This window comes from Vidua macroura, chromosome Z (assembly GCF_024509145.1).
Source record: "Vidua macroura isolate BioBank_ID:100142 chromosome Z, ASM2450914v1, whole genome shotgun sequence".
In the NCBI taxonomy this organism is placed as follows: Eukaryota; Metazoa; Chordata; class Aves; order Passeriformes; family Viduidae; genus Vidua; species Vidua macroura.
The window spans coordinates 9,434,420-9,452,890 of NC_071611.1; the positions used below are offsets into that span (position 1 = coordinate 9,434,420).

An 18,471-nucleotide genomic window follows, 5' to 3' on the forward strand; every position below is an offset into this window, starting at 1 on the left:
TAAGCAATTTGAATTTCAAATGCCCTGGAGTGTGCCTGTGAATTTGTCCACAATGCTACACTGCAGCTAGAGTCAAAATTCTGTTTGCATATTGTAAACGTGTTGATTTTTGAAACATACAATGACACAGTAGGTGTTGGATGCAGTGTTAGGAATCTTAGCTGGTGTAGAGGTTGGCATGGTTTCATTGATTTCACCAGAGTGGCATCAGCAGAAAAATGGTTTGATGAATAGGACCTTTTGTTTCATTCATCATTATCTGTAATAAAGAAAGTGAGTTTTAGCAGATTAAAATTTCTCCAAAGACACTCTCCGACAGGTATGTATGATTTAGTAGAGATCTGAGTACGTTTAGCAAGCTTGCAGTGTCCTGATACATTTTAAAGAACACCAGAATAGAATCATTTATCCTTAAGTTTGTTTATATTATCATGCTACTCTTTGAAGTCCTTGTAGGTAATTTTGATCTTGATTTTGGATTTTCACCAACATACAAGCAAAAACCAGAAATCAGAATTGGAAACTGTAAGAAGAAACCCATCTGACTCACACTTATTCTTTCTGATCCATACAGATCATAGCAAATCACCATATGCAATCTATCTCCTTTGCGTCTGGAGGTGATCCGGTAAGCATTTCTGTAAAGCCTTCTCCCACATAGATACTGCTTTACGAGGGCCGTGTGACAAAATTTAAAGCATATCTTACTGAAAGAAAAATACAACCACCACAGCTCCTGTTTCTTCTTTCATAAATTTTTCTTGACTGTTGCCATCAAGCTCTCTTTGAGGGGAATGGCTGACAAGTGTTCATGGATCCTCCCCTTTGAATGACAGTAACAAAAAGTATCAAGGGGCTGTAAGCATTCATATAGTAACTGATAAGCAGGGCTTTGTTTTTCAGAGTAATGTAGAATAGTTATATGGGCATTGTATGGATTTTTATCCTGTTATTTATCTTGCACTTTTTACAGTAATAGAATATGTTTCAGCTATATTTATAGCATTTATTGTGTTTAAAGTTATGTATGCTTTTCTTTTTTTTTTTTTTTCTTCTCAACTATAAGTGTGAATTGAGAAGACTGTGCTAAATTCTGCCTAGAGGTATATTTGCTACAGTCATGCACCTTGAAGAGAGGCTTTCAGGAAAAGCACAGATCTTTCTCTCCTATTTTGCAAAGCTTTTCAATACACCTGCAATTTTTTTTTTCATTTAGATCAAAGGGCAGATTCCTGCTTAATGTGCTTTTCCTTATTTTTATAACCTGTTTATCCAAAGGTATATTAATAAATGGGCTTCAAAAGTATTTGTCACTCAGGAAGCAAGGGGAAATATATAAATTAGTGACAGTGTTCACCTCTTTGAGGTTTGAAAGCTTTTAAACTTAGATTAATTGAATGAACACCTTTTTCTCCACCATGTGATTATGTGTCATATATCAGTCAGGTACTACAAGTAAGGCAATTTCTAGCCTGCTTTGTGAGATAATTCTCTCAGTTCAACTCTGTTAAGGTGAAGATGCTTGGTGCTTTCTCTGTTCATTATGTTTTTGTCAGAAAACATAAAGACAAATTCTAGTCTTAGTACAGCTTTGCTGAGCTCAGTACAATTGCAGAAAGGAAAAGGACACAATATCACAATAATTTGGGGAACAAAAAATGGATCAACAGCAGCTTGGAAACACAACAGATTGCAATGGATGCTGTAAATGAACAATTCCTGAAGTGGGCAGAGGAGTGATTAGCACAGTTCCCTGCCTCCGTAAGAAGATTCTTTGCTGCCCATCTGCCATCCCAAATGCTGGGTCCTGGAAACACCATTTCACACTGCCCACTGATGAAATGATTTACCAGGAAAGAGGAGAGGAACAGCAGTAGAGTTCTGGATTTAGAGTAAACAAGCTCATCCAAATGTTTTAGAGAGATAAAAATCTTGCTACTGAGTCAGTGAGCTGCCAGAGAAATAAAATTGTATGGTGCAAGGGAGCCTACAAGGTACAGTGAAACTATGAATTTGTGTTCTCAATAAGACTACTGCATTAATTAATTCTGGTGTTGGGAGGAGGAAAGTAGGTATGAGTATCTAATGTTTATCTACAAGCTTATCTCTGGTCTAGTAAAAAACAATTTTAACTCAAAAGCTTGTTCAAAAAGCAGCTAGTTCCTTTGTCCTGGGTGCATGTAGAAGATGACAAAATGCAAGGATGTGATTTAGCTCACAGCTCACAGCTTTATCTACTCATCAGAGAGCCATCTAGACGTAACTTTCATCAGCCCTTAATGATATCTACTTGGGAGTGGACTGCCACCACCAAACTGCATCTGCCAACCATCTCTGCATCTCTGGCTTCCAGACCATAAATTTATCTCCTTATATGACTTTTAAACAGGTTGGAGAAAGGCCACAGTGACCTAGGAAGCTAGATATGTGCCCATGTTTCTTCAGGAAGTGATTTCCTTATTTTGAAGTTATTTTGGGGTTTGGTTTATTAGGAGGTGAGATTACTCTCACTTCTTTATCCTGTCAACATTTCTGCTCTGGATATCTGCCTCCCATTTGTCATAGCAGTTAGGTTTACAACCTTCTTCCCACTCCCTTACTATAAATTATATTATTCAAAATATAACTCCTGAAGAAGTGTTCCACAGTCCTGGAGAAAGGCTTGAATATATACTTTTGCAATATTCCCCTTTGCAGTGAGTCAGTTTCTGGCTGTGTCAGAATATGGGAGCTTAAAAATCTCTACACCAAATCCTTTTACATGCCATTTCAGAACCATTTTTATTTCCCTTCCAAGGCTGTGTTCTCAATCCTCTTTAGCTCTCTTCAGCCCCTCCTATGATACTCTAAACAATTTTGCTCCACAGTAATTTCAGGTGGCTGTTTCCAGGCTGCCAGAGAAGACATCTGTTTTTGGAGATACCTGCTGAAATTTTGGAGTGGAGGATGTCATAAAGTCTAATAAGGCAGGTCTCTCAGAGGTCCCTGAAGACAGTAGTCTTTCAGTTTCAGCAGTTTCTCCAAGTTTTAACACCACAATGCAATGTCTTTAGGCTTAAAATTAAAGCTCAGTCATACTTATTTTCAGTCCTTGAATGTCAAGGATCACTTTGCTGCATCAGCCAAGTCCTGTATAGCTTTTGGATGAGGGTCTTCTAACTTAGCCACAACTGAAATGTGCTCACCTTGGGTCCTTAATGGTTTGTCTTAGTCAGCTTGAATCTCAGAGCTTTAAATGAAATAAGGGGTAGGTGTTTTCAGATTGTCACACCCATGCTAGCTATGAGATAGAGCTATGATTTACTCAGGCATAAATGTATCCATTAGCTATGCCTGAAGTAGTAAATTGATTTGTGGCCCATCTTCTAGTCTTTCTGGCCCTGAAATAAATAGCACAGTGCAATTTGCACCCACACATTCACTCTCTTCCCTTGTAGTGGTCTCTTGGGATCGATGCCAAACATGTGCTGGTCCCTCAGAGAGTTTCAGGGCATGCTGTGAGAAACTAGTACAGTGAGACAAGAGCTCTGTATTATTTGCTACTATAGACATAGTTACCTTTGTTTTCCCCTTACTTGTCGATATGCTTCCTTATTTCCACTGTAGTCACTGTTCAGACACTGTGCCACAGGATGTGTAAGAAATTATGAGACAAAATGGTAAGGCTATGCTTTTTTAACAGACCAACCTCACTGCTACTATGTCTGAGTGCCTTTTGATGATGTATTATGTGACGTGGTTACACATCTTTCACCAGAACCCATGACTGTGGTTCATCATTTACCTTGCTCTCTCCTTAGGAAGGAAATTGTGTAGACATTCAGTACAGTGATTTGTTTTGGGTGGCTGGTGGTGGTGTGTGCTTGCACTACAAAAAGCCATGATAAAGAAGTCTATATTTTAACTGAAGATTGATGTTTATTATGACATTAGATCTTGGCATAATTGGCAATGATCTTGGATCAGTCACCTGAAAAGGCTTTGGGTAGATTTACACAGCCAGCTGTAATGTATCCTGTATACCCCTTGGGTTTAGCATACCTGACTAGCCAGGCATGTCAGGAAATACCAGATCTAACCAGGACTTCCTGATTACATCAAGGCAATACGGCATTTTTCAGATTTATCAGCAAGCCTAAGTGTTTTCCAGAAACATAGGTGTTTCTGTTTCATCTGCGTAATAATAGAAGTCTGCACCATTTGTGCACAGGAGCATAGGGGTGGCAGGAGAGGAAGGGAAAAAAACCCACAAGGAGATATCTGTGTGCTCTTGCCAGAAAATTCACCAGGCACGTGGCAACAGGTGTGGCAGGGAGCAGCCTAAGGGCTGGGGGAGGGTGTGCAGGGATACTGCTTGTCAGAGCCAAGCAGTGGCTGAGCACCTCTGTGCCATATGGCACTGCAGTCAGTAAACACCTGCTTGTCACACATGAATAAATGCCATTGCTCAGTATTTCTGAAGAGCAGCACTGTTACTCCCACTCTTTCTGCCACAGAACCAGATGATTATTCATGTTATAAACCAAAATCTCTGGGTAGTTTGAAGATAAGGACTTGTAATTCTGTTCCCTCCTATATGAGGCCTGGGCCAAATCCTACTGAGTTTGTTTAATTGATAGAAGATTAGATCACATTCTGGAAAAAGGAAAGTGCTGTCATGAGTACCAAAAGCCATAAACTTTTATATGGGGTTTAAGTAGTATGCATCTGTAGAGCAAAATATGTCATTTGGGGCTCTGCCCACACGACTGTACATATTCTGGACTGTGATATTTTGCTTTAATCAATGCAAATATATTTTTCATTCACTGTTGGTATCTTTATTTTTTGACAGGATACTTCAGACTATATTGCATATGTAGCTAAGGATCCTGTTAATCGTAGAGGTAAGTTATAAATATCTATCTTATTTCTGTTTTTCCTTTGAGAAACACTAGTTATTCCTGGTTTAGGTCAGATTCCACCCCATGCCCTACATCCCTCCTGAAAAACATAAATGTAGACTGTAACCCAATCAAAGGATGGCCTTTGACAGAGCCATGGAAAGATTGTGTAGCAATAAGAAGTAGCAGTTTGTTTCTCTTGGAATAAATAGGTCTTGCCACTAGTTCATACCCAAATATCACTTTGATTCTCTTAATCTCTTAAATCAAACTTGCCTTACTTGGCTGTTGAGCTTCTAGGCAACAGCCAAGTGTTACCTACACCCAATCACTGTGCAAGAGCTAGGCAGTCTTCTGATTAAGTCATCTGATGAGGCAGCTGTATCTGTTAGGTCTTCCCAGTACATGCCTAAGTCTTCCTGGCAGAATCAGATTCTTTATCAAATAATTAGCTTTACAGCCAGCTTGCTGTAATTCTCTTTCTCAGTAAAGTTTTATTCAAGGCTGCATTGCTTTAGTAGCAATCAGTCAGGGACAGGGACCTGCTTGTCAGTTGTTTTCACTAAGTCTTAATGCAACATACAAAGTATTTTGTAATGTACCTGAGAATCTATTTACAATTCATAGATCATAGAGAGAGAAGAACAGACTGTCCCGTCCCCCCTCCCCCCCAAAATGACATTAAGTACTTCCAACAGGATTTCTGGAGAATTCAGACACTTTAACTCCAAAATGCCAATCCTCTAAACTCTCAGCTGCCCATCTTACCATTGGCACAATAGACCCAGTAGCTTCCATATGTAGTAAGCTTTAATGATACCCAAAGAATCTGCTGTGTCCATGTGCAGAGATGTCCAGACTTGAGGGTATTAGCTCATAAATAACACCTGCACTAAGCATATTAATATGCTGAATGTAAGTGAAATGCCTAGAAAACCTAAAGGGAATGGGAAGTATGGAATAGTCCCGTTCTTTGCAATGCTTTTTCCATTATTACATCATGTGTCCCCTGTTGGAGAGGCTCCAGTGTCAGACTATGGAATGCATGGTGCAGAGCTGCTTTCCAGCCCACCTGCTTTAGCAGTACATTTCTGCTAAATCCAAGATTTAGTTGTTCTGAGTGATCTAGGTCAGTGTAGGGACTAGCACTGTAGACCAGATATTTGCTGTGTAGGGTTTAAAGGAGCCCTGTGCTCTGTCTTCTGTCATGTCCCTTCTGCACTATGTTCTTCCTGTACTATGTTCCTTCTATCTTACATCCTTGGCTTCCTGTGACTGTTCCTTGTTGAGCTAGAATATCCTAGACTGGGAAGTCATCTGAGTGCCTGATACTGTTGTCTTCCTTTGGTCTGTTCAGGTCAACTAATTTCTTAGTTTTCTTTATAAAAAGATTGACTGGTTGTAGCATTCCAGCTGCAGTGCAAATCCTCTATTCTTCAGATAATTTCTGTACCTCCTTCCTTCATTTTCCTTTTAAAAAGGTATATGATACCTGCATAACAGGGACTGCCACTATAGCTTAGAAGGCACCTTCCTATTTTTCCTTCCTTTTGTCCTCTTCGTCAGCTGGTTCCTTCTAAGTCCTTTTTGCTGCAGTGGAGCACTGTTACCTCATGTGAAATTCTTTCACGCTGTGATCTTTAAGCCTTCAGCATTATGGCTTTCCCATGGGTGCTTTCCCCACTCATCTGTATACCTCAGTGGTTTGCAGATCAGTGTCTTTGTATGTCACCTGTATTAAAACACATTCTTTAAAAGGGTCTAATCTACCAAGGGACCTGAATTGCCATCTTTCACCATCACTTGCCGTTCTGTCATTCTTTGTGTTGTTTGCAAATTACTTTAAAAGGGAATTTGTCTTTACATCTGTATCTAGCAAAAATGTCACTGCTGCTGTTACTGATGCTACCCTACCACCAATGCTGTAGTATAGCTTGCATATTAGACTCATTTCTTCACAAGGATGGAAAAGCTGTCTTCGTGCTTTGCATTCCAGATCTAGCAAGCTCAAGGCTGTCTATTTTCTGCTGTAACATTCACAAGAAATCATCTCTGTGTGAGCCAAACCTTCTCATCCTTTTATAAGGAGCATATCTTCTACCTGCTGAAAGTCCATTCACGTATCCAAGGAAACAGGTTACTCATTATGTCACCTACTGAAACTACTTAATGACTCATGTTTCATTTCAGCTCCAGAAAGATTTAGCAGTGAGCGATATCGCCTCCTTAAATTCGCACTCTAGTTATAGAGTGCAAACATTTTAGCTTTGTTTGGCCTAACTACTTTTGATCCATGTTTTCAGAGATAAATGTGCACCTTCCATGGGGGCTGATTGTTCAATGCCAATAGCAGTGTTGCAGAGGGCATAAAAAAACAAACACCTCACTGCTAGTCAGGGATGTCTGCCTCTGTCTTTGGAAAAATAGAGGTCCTGTTTTTGTCTGCTGAATCCACTTTCAACATGTAGCTAGGGGCATTTTCCCTGGACAAGGCATTTCAGCTTGCTGGTTGGCACAGCAGATGCTCTAAGGTGAGAAGAGAACACCACTGTATCTGTTTGGCACTGTGACTGGTGCCCTCTCATGCTGAATGATGTGCTGCTGCTGCTGCTGTAGAAGAGACAGCAGACATTCCATACTAGCACAAGTTCAGGTTTCTTGGCCCTTTATTTGGCCTCTTCAGAAGTCTATCCAATATTTCAGCCTCTGAAAAAGTCATAAACCATAAACTAAAGTCATAAACCATAAAATAAATCTACATAGTCCCCTTGTATTACTTTAACTAATTGTCACAATCAACCCTCATTTATAGGACACTGGCATCCAATACACTTGGTTCCAGTGAGTTGGACACTGGGCATGTACTAAAATGCAGTTTTTCAGCTGAAGAGTTTATATTCAGGTTATTAAAGCAGTCAGAGGTGAACAAATCAGTAACTTTAAGCATGAACACACTTTTCTGTGACAGGACTTGGAAAAGAACCAGTTTGAAATCCAGACTATAGCCAGTAGACAATATGTTTGTCCAGCTCTGAGTATGAAAGATTAATTCACCTGGGCTTCTCTGTATATCACTGTGATGTTGTTCACTGAGATCTTTAGCTTCCACCTCTTAGCACCCATCTGTGCTGCTGCAATGTTGAGTAAGCTCTTCACAAGTTCACCTCTTTGTGTTTTCACATATGATGAGACCTCCAAGCCATTCTCTGATTTAAAACCAGGACAGAAGTTTCTGCTTAGACAGCTGATAAAGGCTTCTCAGTCTTTATAAGAAGACAGCTTGTGTTGCTGTCCTGCCACAGTGGGTGTAGAGAAGTTGCACATGGGGAAATGCTGGAGCTAATCAGGTTGCTGGCTCTGCACTCCTCAGCAGCCCCATAGTTTGCTGGGAGTCTCTCCATGCAAACAAGCAGGAGAAGGTAACAACCTCCATATTCCTGGAATAAGATCAGGGCTCATAATCTAGGAAGTATCTTGTGGACACTGCTCCTCCCTCAGACTGTAATGTGGGAAAAGAGAGCAGCTTGGGGTGATTAGACATAAAAGTGAAGTAATTAAACTGAGAAAAACAAACAAAGCTTTTGCTGTTATTAGCATCTATTAATATTTTTGTTATTTCAATTTAAAGCTTAGAATTCCTACATAATCTATTGCATTCGGGTAATAATAAGTGAAATTTTATGAGGTTTTTTTCTGTTCATGGACTCATTAAAATAGTGGAACAGATTTGTGACCTTGTCTATTGCAGTTGCACATCAGTCCAATTTTATGTAACCTTTAAAAAGTTGTGGTTGCCTGAAATACACTGTATGAGAATTGGGTTTTACTGAAATGAGCACATCAGTAATAGAACAACTAAGCTTGACGTGTAGGTGTTTTGTCATAGGTCATTGCATCCCACCATGACATAAACAGTGATTTGCATGTGTCAATCTTTTTCATTTAGCTTGTGTCAATCTTTTTCATTTAGCTTGTCATATACTGGAATGCTGTGATGGCCTGGCCCAGGATGTCATCAGCACCATAGGGCAAGCGTTCGAGCTTCGATTTAAGCAGTACTTGCAATGCCCCTCTAAGACACCTACTTTATCTGATAGGTAAGTGCAATTGCAGAAGGCAGCTAAAGGACCTTCTTTAGCTTTCAACTTACTTGATAAAATGTGGACAGTGTTGCTGGGCACAGACAGGACTTGAATACTTAAAAAGGATTTCTGCTGTATCAGCGAAACAGTGTTTACCTAATGAACATGAAAGAAGTAGTCAGTTTGAGATAGGCTAAATATGGATTTTACAATGATGTTAAAATGTTTGTGCGTTTTGTGCCGTAGTTAGTAGGCAGAGATGGATGGCCAAGAATGGTTGTTATTTGTGGCATTTCCTCATTACTGTCACAGCAGCTGTATCAGTGTATATGGAATAGGTCAGACTGCTGGGATTCCAAAATGACTAATGATATTTCAGTATTTCTTATATTAGGGTGATGTTTCTAGGAATGTGATGTATTGCAGGGAGGTTTGACTGCACTGATATCTGGAGGATACAAACTCTCCTTGTATATATTCAAAAGGCTGGGACATAGCATTCTGTTTTCTTTAGAGACATGGATTTCTGTGTGCTTAGTAGCATTACTAGAAACCCTAGTGAACTTTTACCCTCTGTAATCTCTTATATAAGAGCAAAAACTGGTATATAGGGAATATACAATGCTACTATCCTAATCTGGAAGCATGCTATATTCACATCTCTTGACTTTGTGAGGTTCTTGCAGAATTACACTGGTGATAGAGCGGTCATAACTAAAGACAGAGACTAGTCAATCAATCAAGTCATAACACTAAAAGTGCTATTTTAAGGTTAGATAAAGTTGTTTGTTAATGCAGTTTATAATGGTCTTTAAAGCCAAGTTCAAGCATACTCTTCTCAGTATAAAGAATTTGGTCCATCACAAAGGAGGTTTATGTCAGTTTGTCTAAACAGAGAAGATTTGCCACATGATCCATCACTGCTTCCTAACTTACAGTGGTAGCTGAAGTGTCCATACAATATGCAGTAGTGATCCCCTGGCAGGCAGTCTTAACCTGCTGAAGGTGTCTGTAAGTGCATTACAAGCAAGAGGCAAAAGAAAGCACTCTCTTCCTTATAGGATGCAGAGTTTTGAAGACCCGTGGACAGGGGAAGATAACGAGGCAACAGAGCATCCCTATTACAACAACATCCCAAATAAAATACCTCCCCCTGGCGGATTCCTTGATGCCAGGCTCAAAACAAGGCTTCCCACTGCTGCAGACACAGCTCAGGTCAGTATAATTTAATTTCTACTCTCCTGCTAATTTATCCAAAATTTTTAAAAGACATGTGTTTTATGGTGGATACCTTGGGACTGTCTATAATTCACAGCCCTTCCTATGTGGCCAGTTTCCATCTAAATGGCTATTGCAGATTGCAGAGGTAGGTTAGGCAGGTTCAGAACAAATTAAAGAAGCCCAAATCCTCATGGTATTAAAAGATTAACTGGGCTCAAGGAACAGAAATTCACTGGGGGCTACTACATTTGCAGAAACCATGTCTGCTTCAGAGAGTATCAGATAGAGCATCAGATAGAGATTACTGGGAATGATTTAATGCAGAATCATTCAAACAGTCTAGTGCAGCCATAACTAACAGTTCATTATGTTAATGACTTGGGAGTGATCAGTATTCAGCCAGGTTCCTAGGTAGATTTTCCACCTCATGTTGCACTAAGGTCAGCTCGAATATTTCTACCAGCACTACTGTCGAAAATTTGACTGCAGTATCAGTGTAGCTTCCTAAGAGGTGTTTTCAGATCCAGCATAACTTTGCTTGAATCCAGAGGGGTCCTGTCTGTAGCCAACATCCTTCCCTCAGTGCCCAAGTGCATCCCCTGGTACCAAAGTGAAATCTTTCAGCTTATGGTGTGAAGAGTGCTGGGGCTGTCTTCTGATCCCATGTGTGTTTCCCACTTTTCCCAGTAACAGGTTGTCAAGACTTGCTATGTGAGTACAAACTAAAGAAATGATGCATCATTTGGTATCATGGGGGTCACTAAAAGCAGAAACCAGGGAAGAATGCCTGAAGGTCACTGGTAATATCTTACTCTTAAACAAATGCATTTGGGATATATATATTCTGAAATTATGATGAATTGGAAAGAAAGAGTGAGAGTACACAAAATACAGCCAAGGAAATTGGCAGAGCCACTTGTAATGTGTCTGAGCATTTTAAAGGCAATTTAAAAATTCCTTGCACATATGTCCATTCTAGTCTGCATCAAGAATGGGAGGAGAGCAAATTTATTATCAGAGCCATCACTTAGGAGAAAAATTCAGTGAAGAATGGCATCACGAGCATGTTAAACAAGGTGAGTTTTGCTACTTTTAGCTGTAATATTGCAGGTGATCTTGAAGGGCAAAGCATGTGAAAGTCTGGTACCTCAAAGTCTTAAGGCAGTGAATGGAACTTGGTTGATAGGTTCCCTTTGAGTTTTAGTGTTGATACCAGTGAAAAGCATTTGATAATTACCTCTAGATAAATTATTAAATGCACACCTCCATGAAATATTTTCTTCTGCAGAGCAGCTAATAAATAGTTACCCAGACTTTCAGCTTTCTAACTTTCTATTTCTTAAAACCCCATGATATTTAAGGGATTGCTGCATGATCTGTTCTGAAAATGTGACCCACTAGGGTATGCAAAATAGAATTTTCAAATTAAAAGCTTAAAGTGAGAAGTTTCATTCGAAATGTGAAGCAATGTTCTCTACTCAACAAATAGCAAATAGTGTATAATGTTCCTTTTGTTGTCTTTGAATTTCAAGTAATTTCAAAACACATATAAAAATTTCACCCCATCCAGCTTTATGTGATAACTTTACTGTGTTTCTAGGGACACTTTTATTCAAATGCCAGAATATATTTTCTATTGTTAATCTGTACACATTTGAGGATTTTAAACCTTCTGCTCCTCTCATGACTCCCCAACAGAATATAATTTTTGAAATTTACAATCTTTATTTACAAAGATTTCCTTTCCTCCTGGGAAATAGCCCCACCATACCCTCATTGAAACACAGTTCTGTATCCATTAATTAACACTTTTTCTATTAGATCCAACAACTATTTACTTTACATCTCCCAGTCCAGGAAATTTTAAACTTATTGTGATGTGGTGTGATGATAATTGGTCAACACTGTTCTGTCGATTACACCAAAAAAGTCTTGACTTTTCTAGGATCTCTGGATATTTGTAGTATGTCAGAAGATAAATCAGAAATAGCACCAACAGGAGAGCTGCCAGTATATGTAAACACCCAGCATATAAATAGGGAAGATCTATTGGTACTTCAGGCAGATGCTGAAAGTACCTTCAGTGGAACAGCAGAGGATGCTGAAGCAAGCAGCCCAGGAAAGGATCTGTTTGACATGAGTGAGTTCCCTTCCTATTCACTTTCTTTCTAATAAGTGACCAAATATGTTTGTGCATTAGTTCTGTATTAAAAAAAAAAAAAAAAAAAAAAAAAAAAAAAAAAAAAAAAAAAAAATTTTTTCAGTTTTCAAAATTTAGTGTTCCTGGTGTAATTATGGTGAATTTTAATATCCAGTGTGGTTTCATATTGGACTGAACTAAAATAAGAGTGGCTGAAGACTTGGAGCTAGTCTCTATAACATCTGTATTAAGGTTAGTTGCAGTCCATGTTATCCCTAACATCACAGGCAATTATGTCAGAAGAAAAATTAATCAGGAAGCTTGCCATACAGGAAGGTAAAGGAGGGTGAAGATATGGATGGATGGAGAATTGTCTTCAGTCTGTCCTCTGAGTATGTTATGAGGAAGTCAATGCATATTGAATTTCTAGCATGGAAATTAAAGTACTGACTTATCTCTTATTCTGGGTAGGCCTATTTTCCTATCTCTTCCAACTTCGAAGGCAGCTTCTCCTAGATCAGAATCATCACCATAGCTGCAAAACCACAGCTTAAGCATCAACCATAGTTTGGTATTGGTGCTACTAATACACATTGTTTTCAGCCTTGAGAAGATACATAAAGTGAAGAAATAGTGAAAGCATTTGATGCACAGAAAATGTTCTTGGGTTTTTTTACTCTTTTTACCTCAATAAATTGCTTATCCATGCTTTATTTAATCCAATTCGTATAATTAAAAGGCAGTGAGACAAAGCAGTAGGTGCCTAAAAAATTATTTGTAAAATAAAGTATCTACATTACTGTTACCTTAGTATAGGAAAAAACCATGTTCCTGGCATGATTTTGCTGAGATATGGCTCTATTTCCACAGCTTAGTGAGATGTTCAATTGAAAGAAAGAAGGAGGGAAGAAAGTTGAGAGAGTATCTATCTGTGAATATAGATCTGAAAGGAGAAAAATCTGCTGTTTGAAACCAGGGACATTAACTGTTATCAGCCATTAGAACATCAGAGAAAAGTAGTATTAGAAAATGTGCCAATTAGCCCTAAGATAGTGATTTGTTGAGATAAACATATGTTGGACTTTGTGCAGACTGTGGTTTAGTGAAGACATATGACCCAAACTAGCCGCTCTGGCCCCATGCAAACAGGGCTTTGTACTCCTTGCATCAGAAAAATGATGATGCAATAGATGCAATGATGATGCAAAATAGAGGTGTATCACTTCACTGTGCTGCTCTCCAGATGTCCTTTTGTAAGCCTAGGGGCACAGAACAACATTTCTTTTTGATATGTACTGGTGGGCCAGATGAAGGATTTGCTAGAGCAAATGACTTCCAAGAGGTCAGTACGACATGTAACAAAGCACCCTATGCACCCTCTTTGCTATTTCTGTAAGACTGTTGGGATCCATAATGACGCTTCTTTCCACTCAGATCTACAATTGCACTGAGTTCAGGACTTAGCTGAGGTTTAAAATATGCTTCTCTAAGGCTGATTTTAACTAGGTAAATGGTGTTAAATGTGTAAACCTGTGTCTGTTTTGTGAAGTTCTCTTCCTAGATGGAGGGTAGGGAGTAGGTTGAGTGGTGAGGGTGAATGTTCCCTACTAGACATAGCCTTGGGCTGGAGACTCAGTAATGGATAATTTTTAAATGAATAAGTTCTTTGAACAAAGACCAGATATGAGTATAATGACATTAGGTACCCCTATTATGCAATTTATTTGAAATTAAACTGTCTGACATACCTAGAAAGACTGAAGGAAAGATTTGCCGGGTACCAGATCATATAAATACAGCCGTTGACAATAGCCACTACTGAAATAAACCAGTACCTTTCAAAAGATCCTGCCAAGGTTCAGTCTGATTTTAATCAGTATCATTCTGTGCATAACATACATTTTAAACACATTACACTCCTCAGTCTTAATATATTATATAAATCAGTAAGTCTATTAGTGTATCTTCCCTTATTTTTTTTCATAAAGAGAAGTAGTTCTAATGAAAAATAAATCTAGTTTAAAATGACCAGAAAATCACCATTTGGCTACATGATTTACCTCTGAATGATCCTGCTCTTGTTTCTATTTCCATAACAAGAACCTTTTGAAGATGCTCTCAAGAATCAAACATCTGAAGCTGTGTTGAAGAAATCCACCTCCATGGAGTGCACCAGTCCTCCTTTATCCAGAGTAGCTGTGCGGACTGAAGCTGAAGACCTGAGTACAGAGCCATGGTATCAAGGAGAGATGAGCAGGAAAGAAGCAGAACAGCTATTAAAGAAATGTGGAGATTTCCTTGTGAGGAAGAGTACCACGAATCCTGGTTCCTATGTGCTGACAGGCATGCACAAAGGACAAGCCAAGCATCTTCTTTTGGTGGACCCAGAAGGAACTGTAAGCACTGACTCCTCACTAATAGATGAGGTTTCTGACTCTACTCATTTTCTCTAGATGCCTTTAATCTTCTTTACAGCTTATTCACATCTTATCATAAGCACCACCTCATATCTCTGATGTGCCATCACATCTCTAATTCTTTCCCTGATGCCTAGCAGAAGACCTAGCACATGGTTTCTGCACGTTGCAGGGAGCCTTAGGGACCTGATTCCCCAGTAAGTTCACACTTTGACCACTGCTGTGCAGTCTTGGTCAAAAGTGCAGCTAAGCCACTTCAGCATTCTTGCTATAGGAAGGAGGTATGGACCAGGCCCTCAGTGTCTTCCTGCATGTGCCCAGGAGAGAACTGGGGTAAGCCTGTTCCATTTCTTTGCTGCACAAAGACTCCCTCAGCTGATGAAGGGACCTTCCTCACAGCAGGGTAAAGGGGACAAGGAAGCTCTAGTTTTCTGTAGCTGTCCTGTCCTGCTTCTGTGGAGGCGTAAGCTCTTCAGAGAGACTGAAATCATTTTCATGAGTTTTATTCTTAGTTCCTGGTAGCTGCAAGTAGGCAACTCCTTTTCCTCTATAAAGGACAACTTTAGATAACCAGCCCCAAGGTAAGCGAGAAGGAGTTGGCCTGTTGGCATCTGAGCTGAGAAAGCTGTGGCAGAATTGCATCAGTCCTGCACAGTGCATATTGCAGGGGTGAGGAGTGTCCATGGTACTTGTTGCAATTAGTTACATTTGCCACATGAGGCCAGTCAAAGAATGATTTTGCACTTTTGAGGTCCCAGCTGCCTGGTCCTGGGTTTGATGGGTACACCAGCCCAGGGGAGTGGCTTTATGCCTCTTGTGGGGCAGCCTCCTTTGCTAAAATTTGCCAATAGTTTTGTGACTCCTACAACAAGGTAGCCTAATTCTCTTTTCCTCATGAACCCACAAATAACTGTTACAGGCTACTGCATGGGAAATACTGCTGTGCGACCTGTCAAGTGCAGGAAAGCTGTGTCCCACAGGGAGCTCTGCTGTAGTGCTGACTGGCATGGAATACTCAGGTCCTGTGATGATTTCCAGGGCATTTTTTTCCTGTACAGGTTGGAGGGGCTCCCTCATCTTTGCTGCTCTGCCTCTAGTGCATCTCTAATTTGCTGGCCTCCTTAGTTAGGAACCTGCTTGTAATCTGCACCTATCCTTCCCTCAGCCTGCTTGTGTCATCATGGCCCAAATGGCTCTGAGATGCCTGGCTCAGGAGGCACTGTTCCAGAACAATGATTTTATGCAACTGTGGTTAGTTACAGACAGCTGTGCTGTCTGTATGATTTGTAGGATCTTGACACAGCTTCTGAGCAGCCCTATTTGCAACTTGTCAAAGTGGAGAATCATCAATAAAATGCCAGGCTGCGGCCAGCTGCCGGAGTGTGCCAGTGCACACTTGCATTTCATCTGCATGGTCTCAGCAGGATTGTTCTTGAAGACTGATTCACACAAATGTTGCCTGAAAATTAATTTCACACACAGTACCCAGTGACATGTAACAGGTCTTAAGGGTGTATTCTCAGAGCAGAGTTAACTGTCCAGTTGCTTCTGCTGTCATCCAGCTAACAAAAAAGTAAAAAAAGGAAAAAGAGATCCTTCGTTCAGATAATGGATACTTAAAATGGAGGACTGCAGGATTTTTCTACATTTAGAATTAGATCTCTGGTGATGGTAGAGTGTCTAACATTTGGTAAGAATATCTCAGAATACAGATAGGTAAAGTTATCTTTTCATTTTGAAAATAAAATTTAATTTTAGAGCAGTGACAAAGCAGAATGCTTCAGAAATTGGAAGAGTCTTTTAGTTTCCTTCAGTGATATAACTACATGCAGACTGACCAGAAAGCATCCAAGTTGTATCCTTTTTTTTTTTCCTGTGAAATACTGTGTTAAGCTTCTAGCAATTTTTACAGAACTTAATGTTGAAAGTGAATTATTTCAGAAGTGTCCACCACAGCATAAGATGACTTTGGAAAGTTTTAACACAAGTTGTTCTCTCTTCCTGAGACTAGATCAAGGAAAATAGACAACATTTCTTACTCAGAGGAGTGTTCACAGGCGTTTGCTTGAGGCAGTGTTGAGCCAGCCCTATACAAAATTTTAGTGCAACATGCTTGCCTGAGGTGGATCTGTACTCTGCCTGTAGCAGTTGTATGTCTAACTCATTCAAAACATAGGAAGGAAATGTTTTGTGAACATGTGGCTAAATAATTAAAGATTGCTTTGTAATATAGATTAGTTTTTGGATTCTCATAATTTTGACTGTTTCCTCCTATCATGGGTGGAATATTGTATACCAGTAGGATGCTGCTACAGAGGGCTGGCATGTGGACTAGAAAAATTATTTTTCCTGCCCTGAAGTGTTTCACTTCCAAAGGCACAGCATATATATGCTGCACATATATTGTGCAGCATGGGACAAACCCAAGCTAAGCACATATGGTGGATGGATCACTTTCTAGGAAGGTAATTTTTGAGTAGTGGAAGAAGAAAAACACAAAAATGCTGAGGTGTACAAAGCTGTTTTCTGACATATCTGGCATGATAGGTCTTTCAATTAAAAAGATGCAAACACCTCAAAGAAGTAGGTGATCCTTTGAAGAAGAAAAATCTGACTTACAGTGAAACAGAATCATGAACAGATACTTTCAAGCAGACCTATTCAGAAAGAGTAATAAGAGTAGGCTGGTCCATGGAATTGCATGCAAAATATCTATTCAGTGAAAGTAGAGGGAGGAGAAAACAGAAGCCACACTGGATAAGCACCAAATTTCCACCAATTTTGATGGAAGAGGGACCAGTTTCTAAAATATGATTTTGTCATTTTATTCTTAGACAATTTTAGTGTTAAGGGGGAAAGTAGCTTACTCTTTAATCTATCTTCTTGCATCCTTTTTTTGAAGGTTCGTACAAAAGATCGTGTCTTTGACAGCATAAGTCATCTCATCAACTATCACCTTGAGAATAATTTGCCTATAGTTTCTTCAGTGAGTGAACTCTGCCTGCAACAGCCTGCTGAAAGAAAACACTGACTCCAGATAACTCTTTTAGTTATTGCAATTTGAAAGCTATAACTGGTAGAAATTGTAGATCTGAAAAGAAAATGTACATTAAAAACGCCCATATATTCACATACATTTCACAAGTATGTTTTATTTAAGTTTAAGAAGCCCCATTTCATATGGTCCACTCGAACACTTTCAATGCTTTATGTGACATGAAATCACATCAAAAGACTTTCTTAACAGTAATTTCAACAAAATTGTTCAGATTCTCTAATGTGAATGTTGATAGTGTATATACACATATATATAAATACAGTATATATTTATATTTTTCAAGTCAGTCTGTTGACAGTATAAAACTATCTTCTGTGCCATGTGTTTTTACCAAAAAAAAAAAAAGACAAGTGTGATTGTTCAGATAAAAAAATAGAATTCAGCAGTCTCAATTTCTTGAGAAATTTAATATTACAAATCTTATTTCTGATTTTACCTAAGAAGCACAACTATGGGGATTACAGGTGGATTATGCCAGTTAACCATGGAAGGAATCTGAAATCAGTAACTAGTATTACAACTCAGAATTTAGCATAAAATGTTTTTAAAAGCATTATTCAATGTCACTGATATCAAAAGGATTTTATCTTTCTGATGTCAAGTTTGAATTCTTATATGATGCTATTCAAAATATTTGTATTTTTAGCAATGATTTGGTGTGATCTCTATG

General features: G+C 39.1%; 1 protein-coding gene across 2 annotated transcripts in view; it reads left to right on the plus strand.

The window, feature by feature from the left end:
• Window positions 1-17,873, plus strand: part of SHC3 (SHC adaptor protein 3) — a 51,057-nt gene extending 33,184 nt beyond the window's left edge. Inside the window, exons 5-13 of one of the 2 annotated variants that reach the window (XM_054004248.1) lie at window positions 575-628; window positions 4,835-4,886; window positions 8,854-8,980; window positions 10,027-10,184; window positions 10,811-10,825; window positions 11,185-11,262; window positions 12,132-12,326; window positions 14,427-14,722; window positions 17,646-17,873. In XM_054004248.1, the coding sequence (XP_053860223.1) occupies window positions 575-628; window positions 4,835-4,886; window positions 8,854-8,980; window positions 10,027-10,184; window positions 10,811-10,825; window positions 11,185-11,262; window positions 12,132-12,326; window positions 14,427-14,722; window positions 17,646-17,774 (1,104 nt within the window). In that variant the 3' untranslated portion in view covers window positions 17,775-17,873. Of the gene's footprint in view, window positions 1-574; window positions 629-4,834; window positions 4,887-8,853; window positions 8,981-10,026; window positions 10,185-10,810; window positions 10,826-11,165; window positions 11,263-12,131; window positions 12,327-14,426; window positions 14,723-17,645 lie in introns of both variants that reach the window. The other variant, XM_054004247.1, reaches the window with a different exon arrangement.
• Window positions 17,874-18,471: the final 598 nt, after the last annotated feature.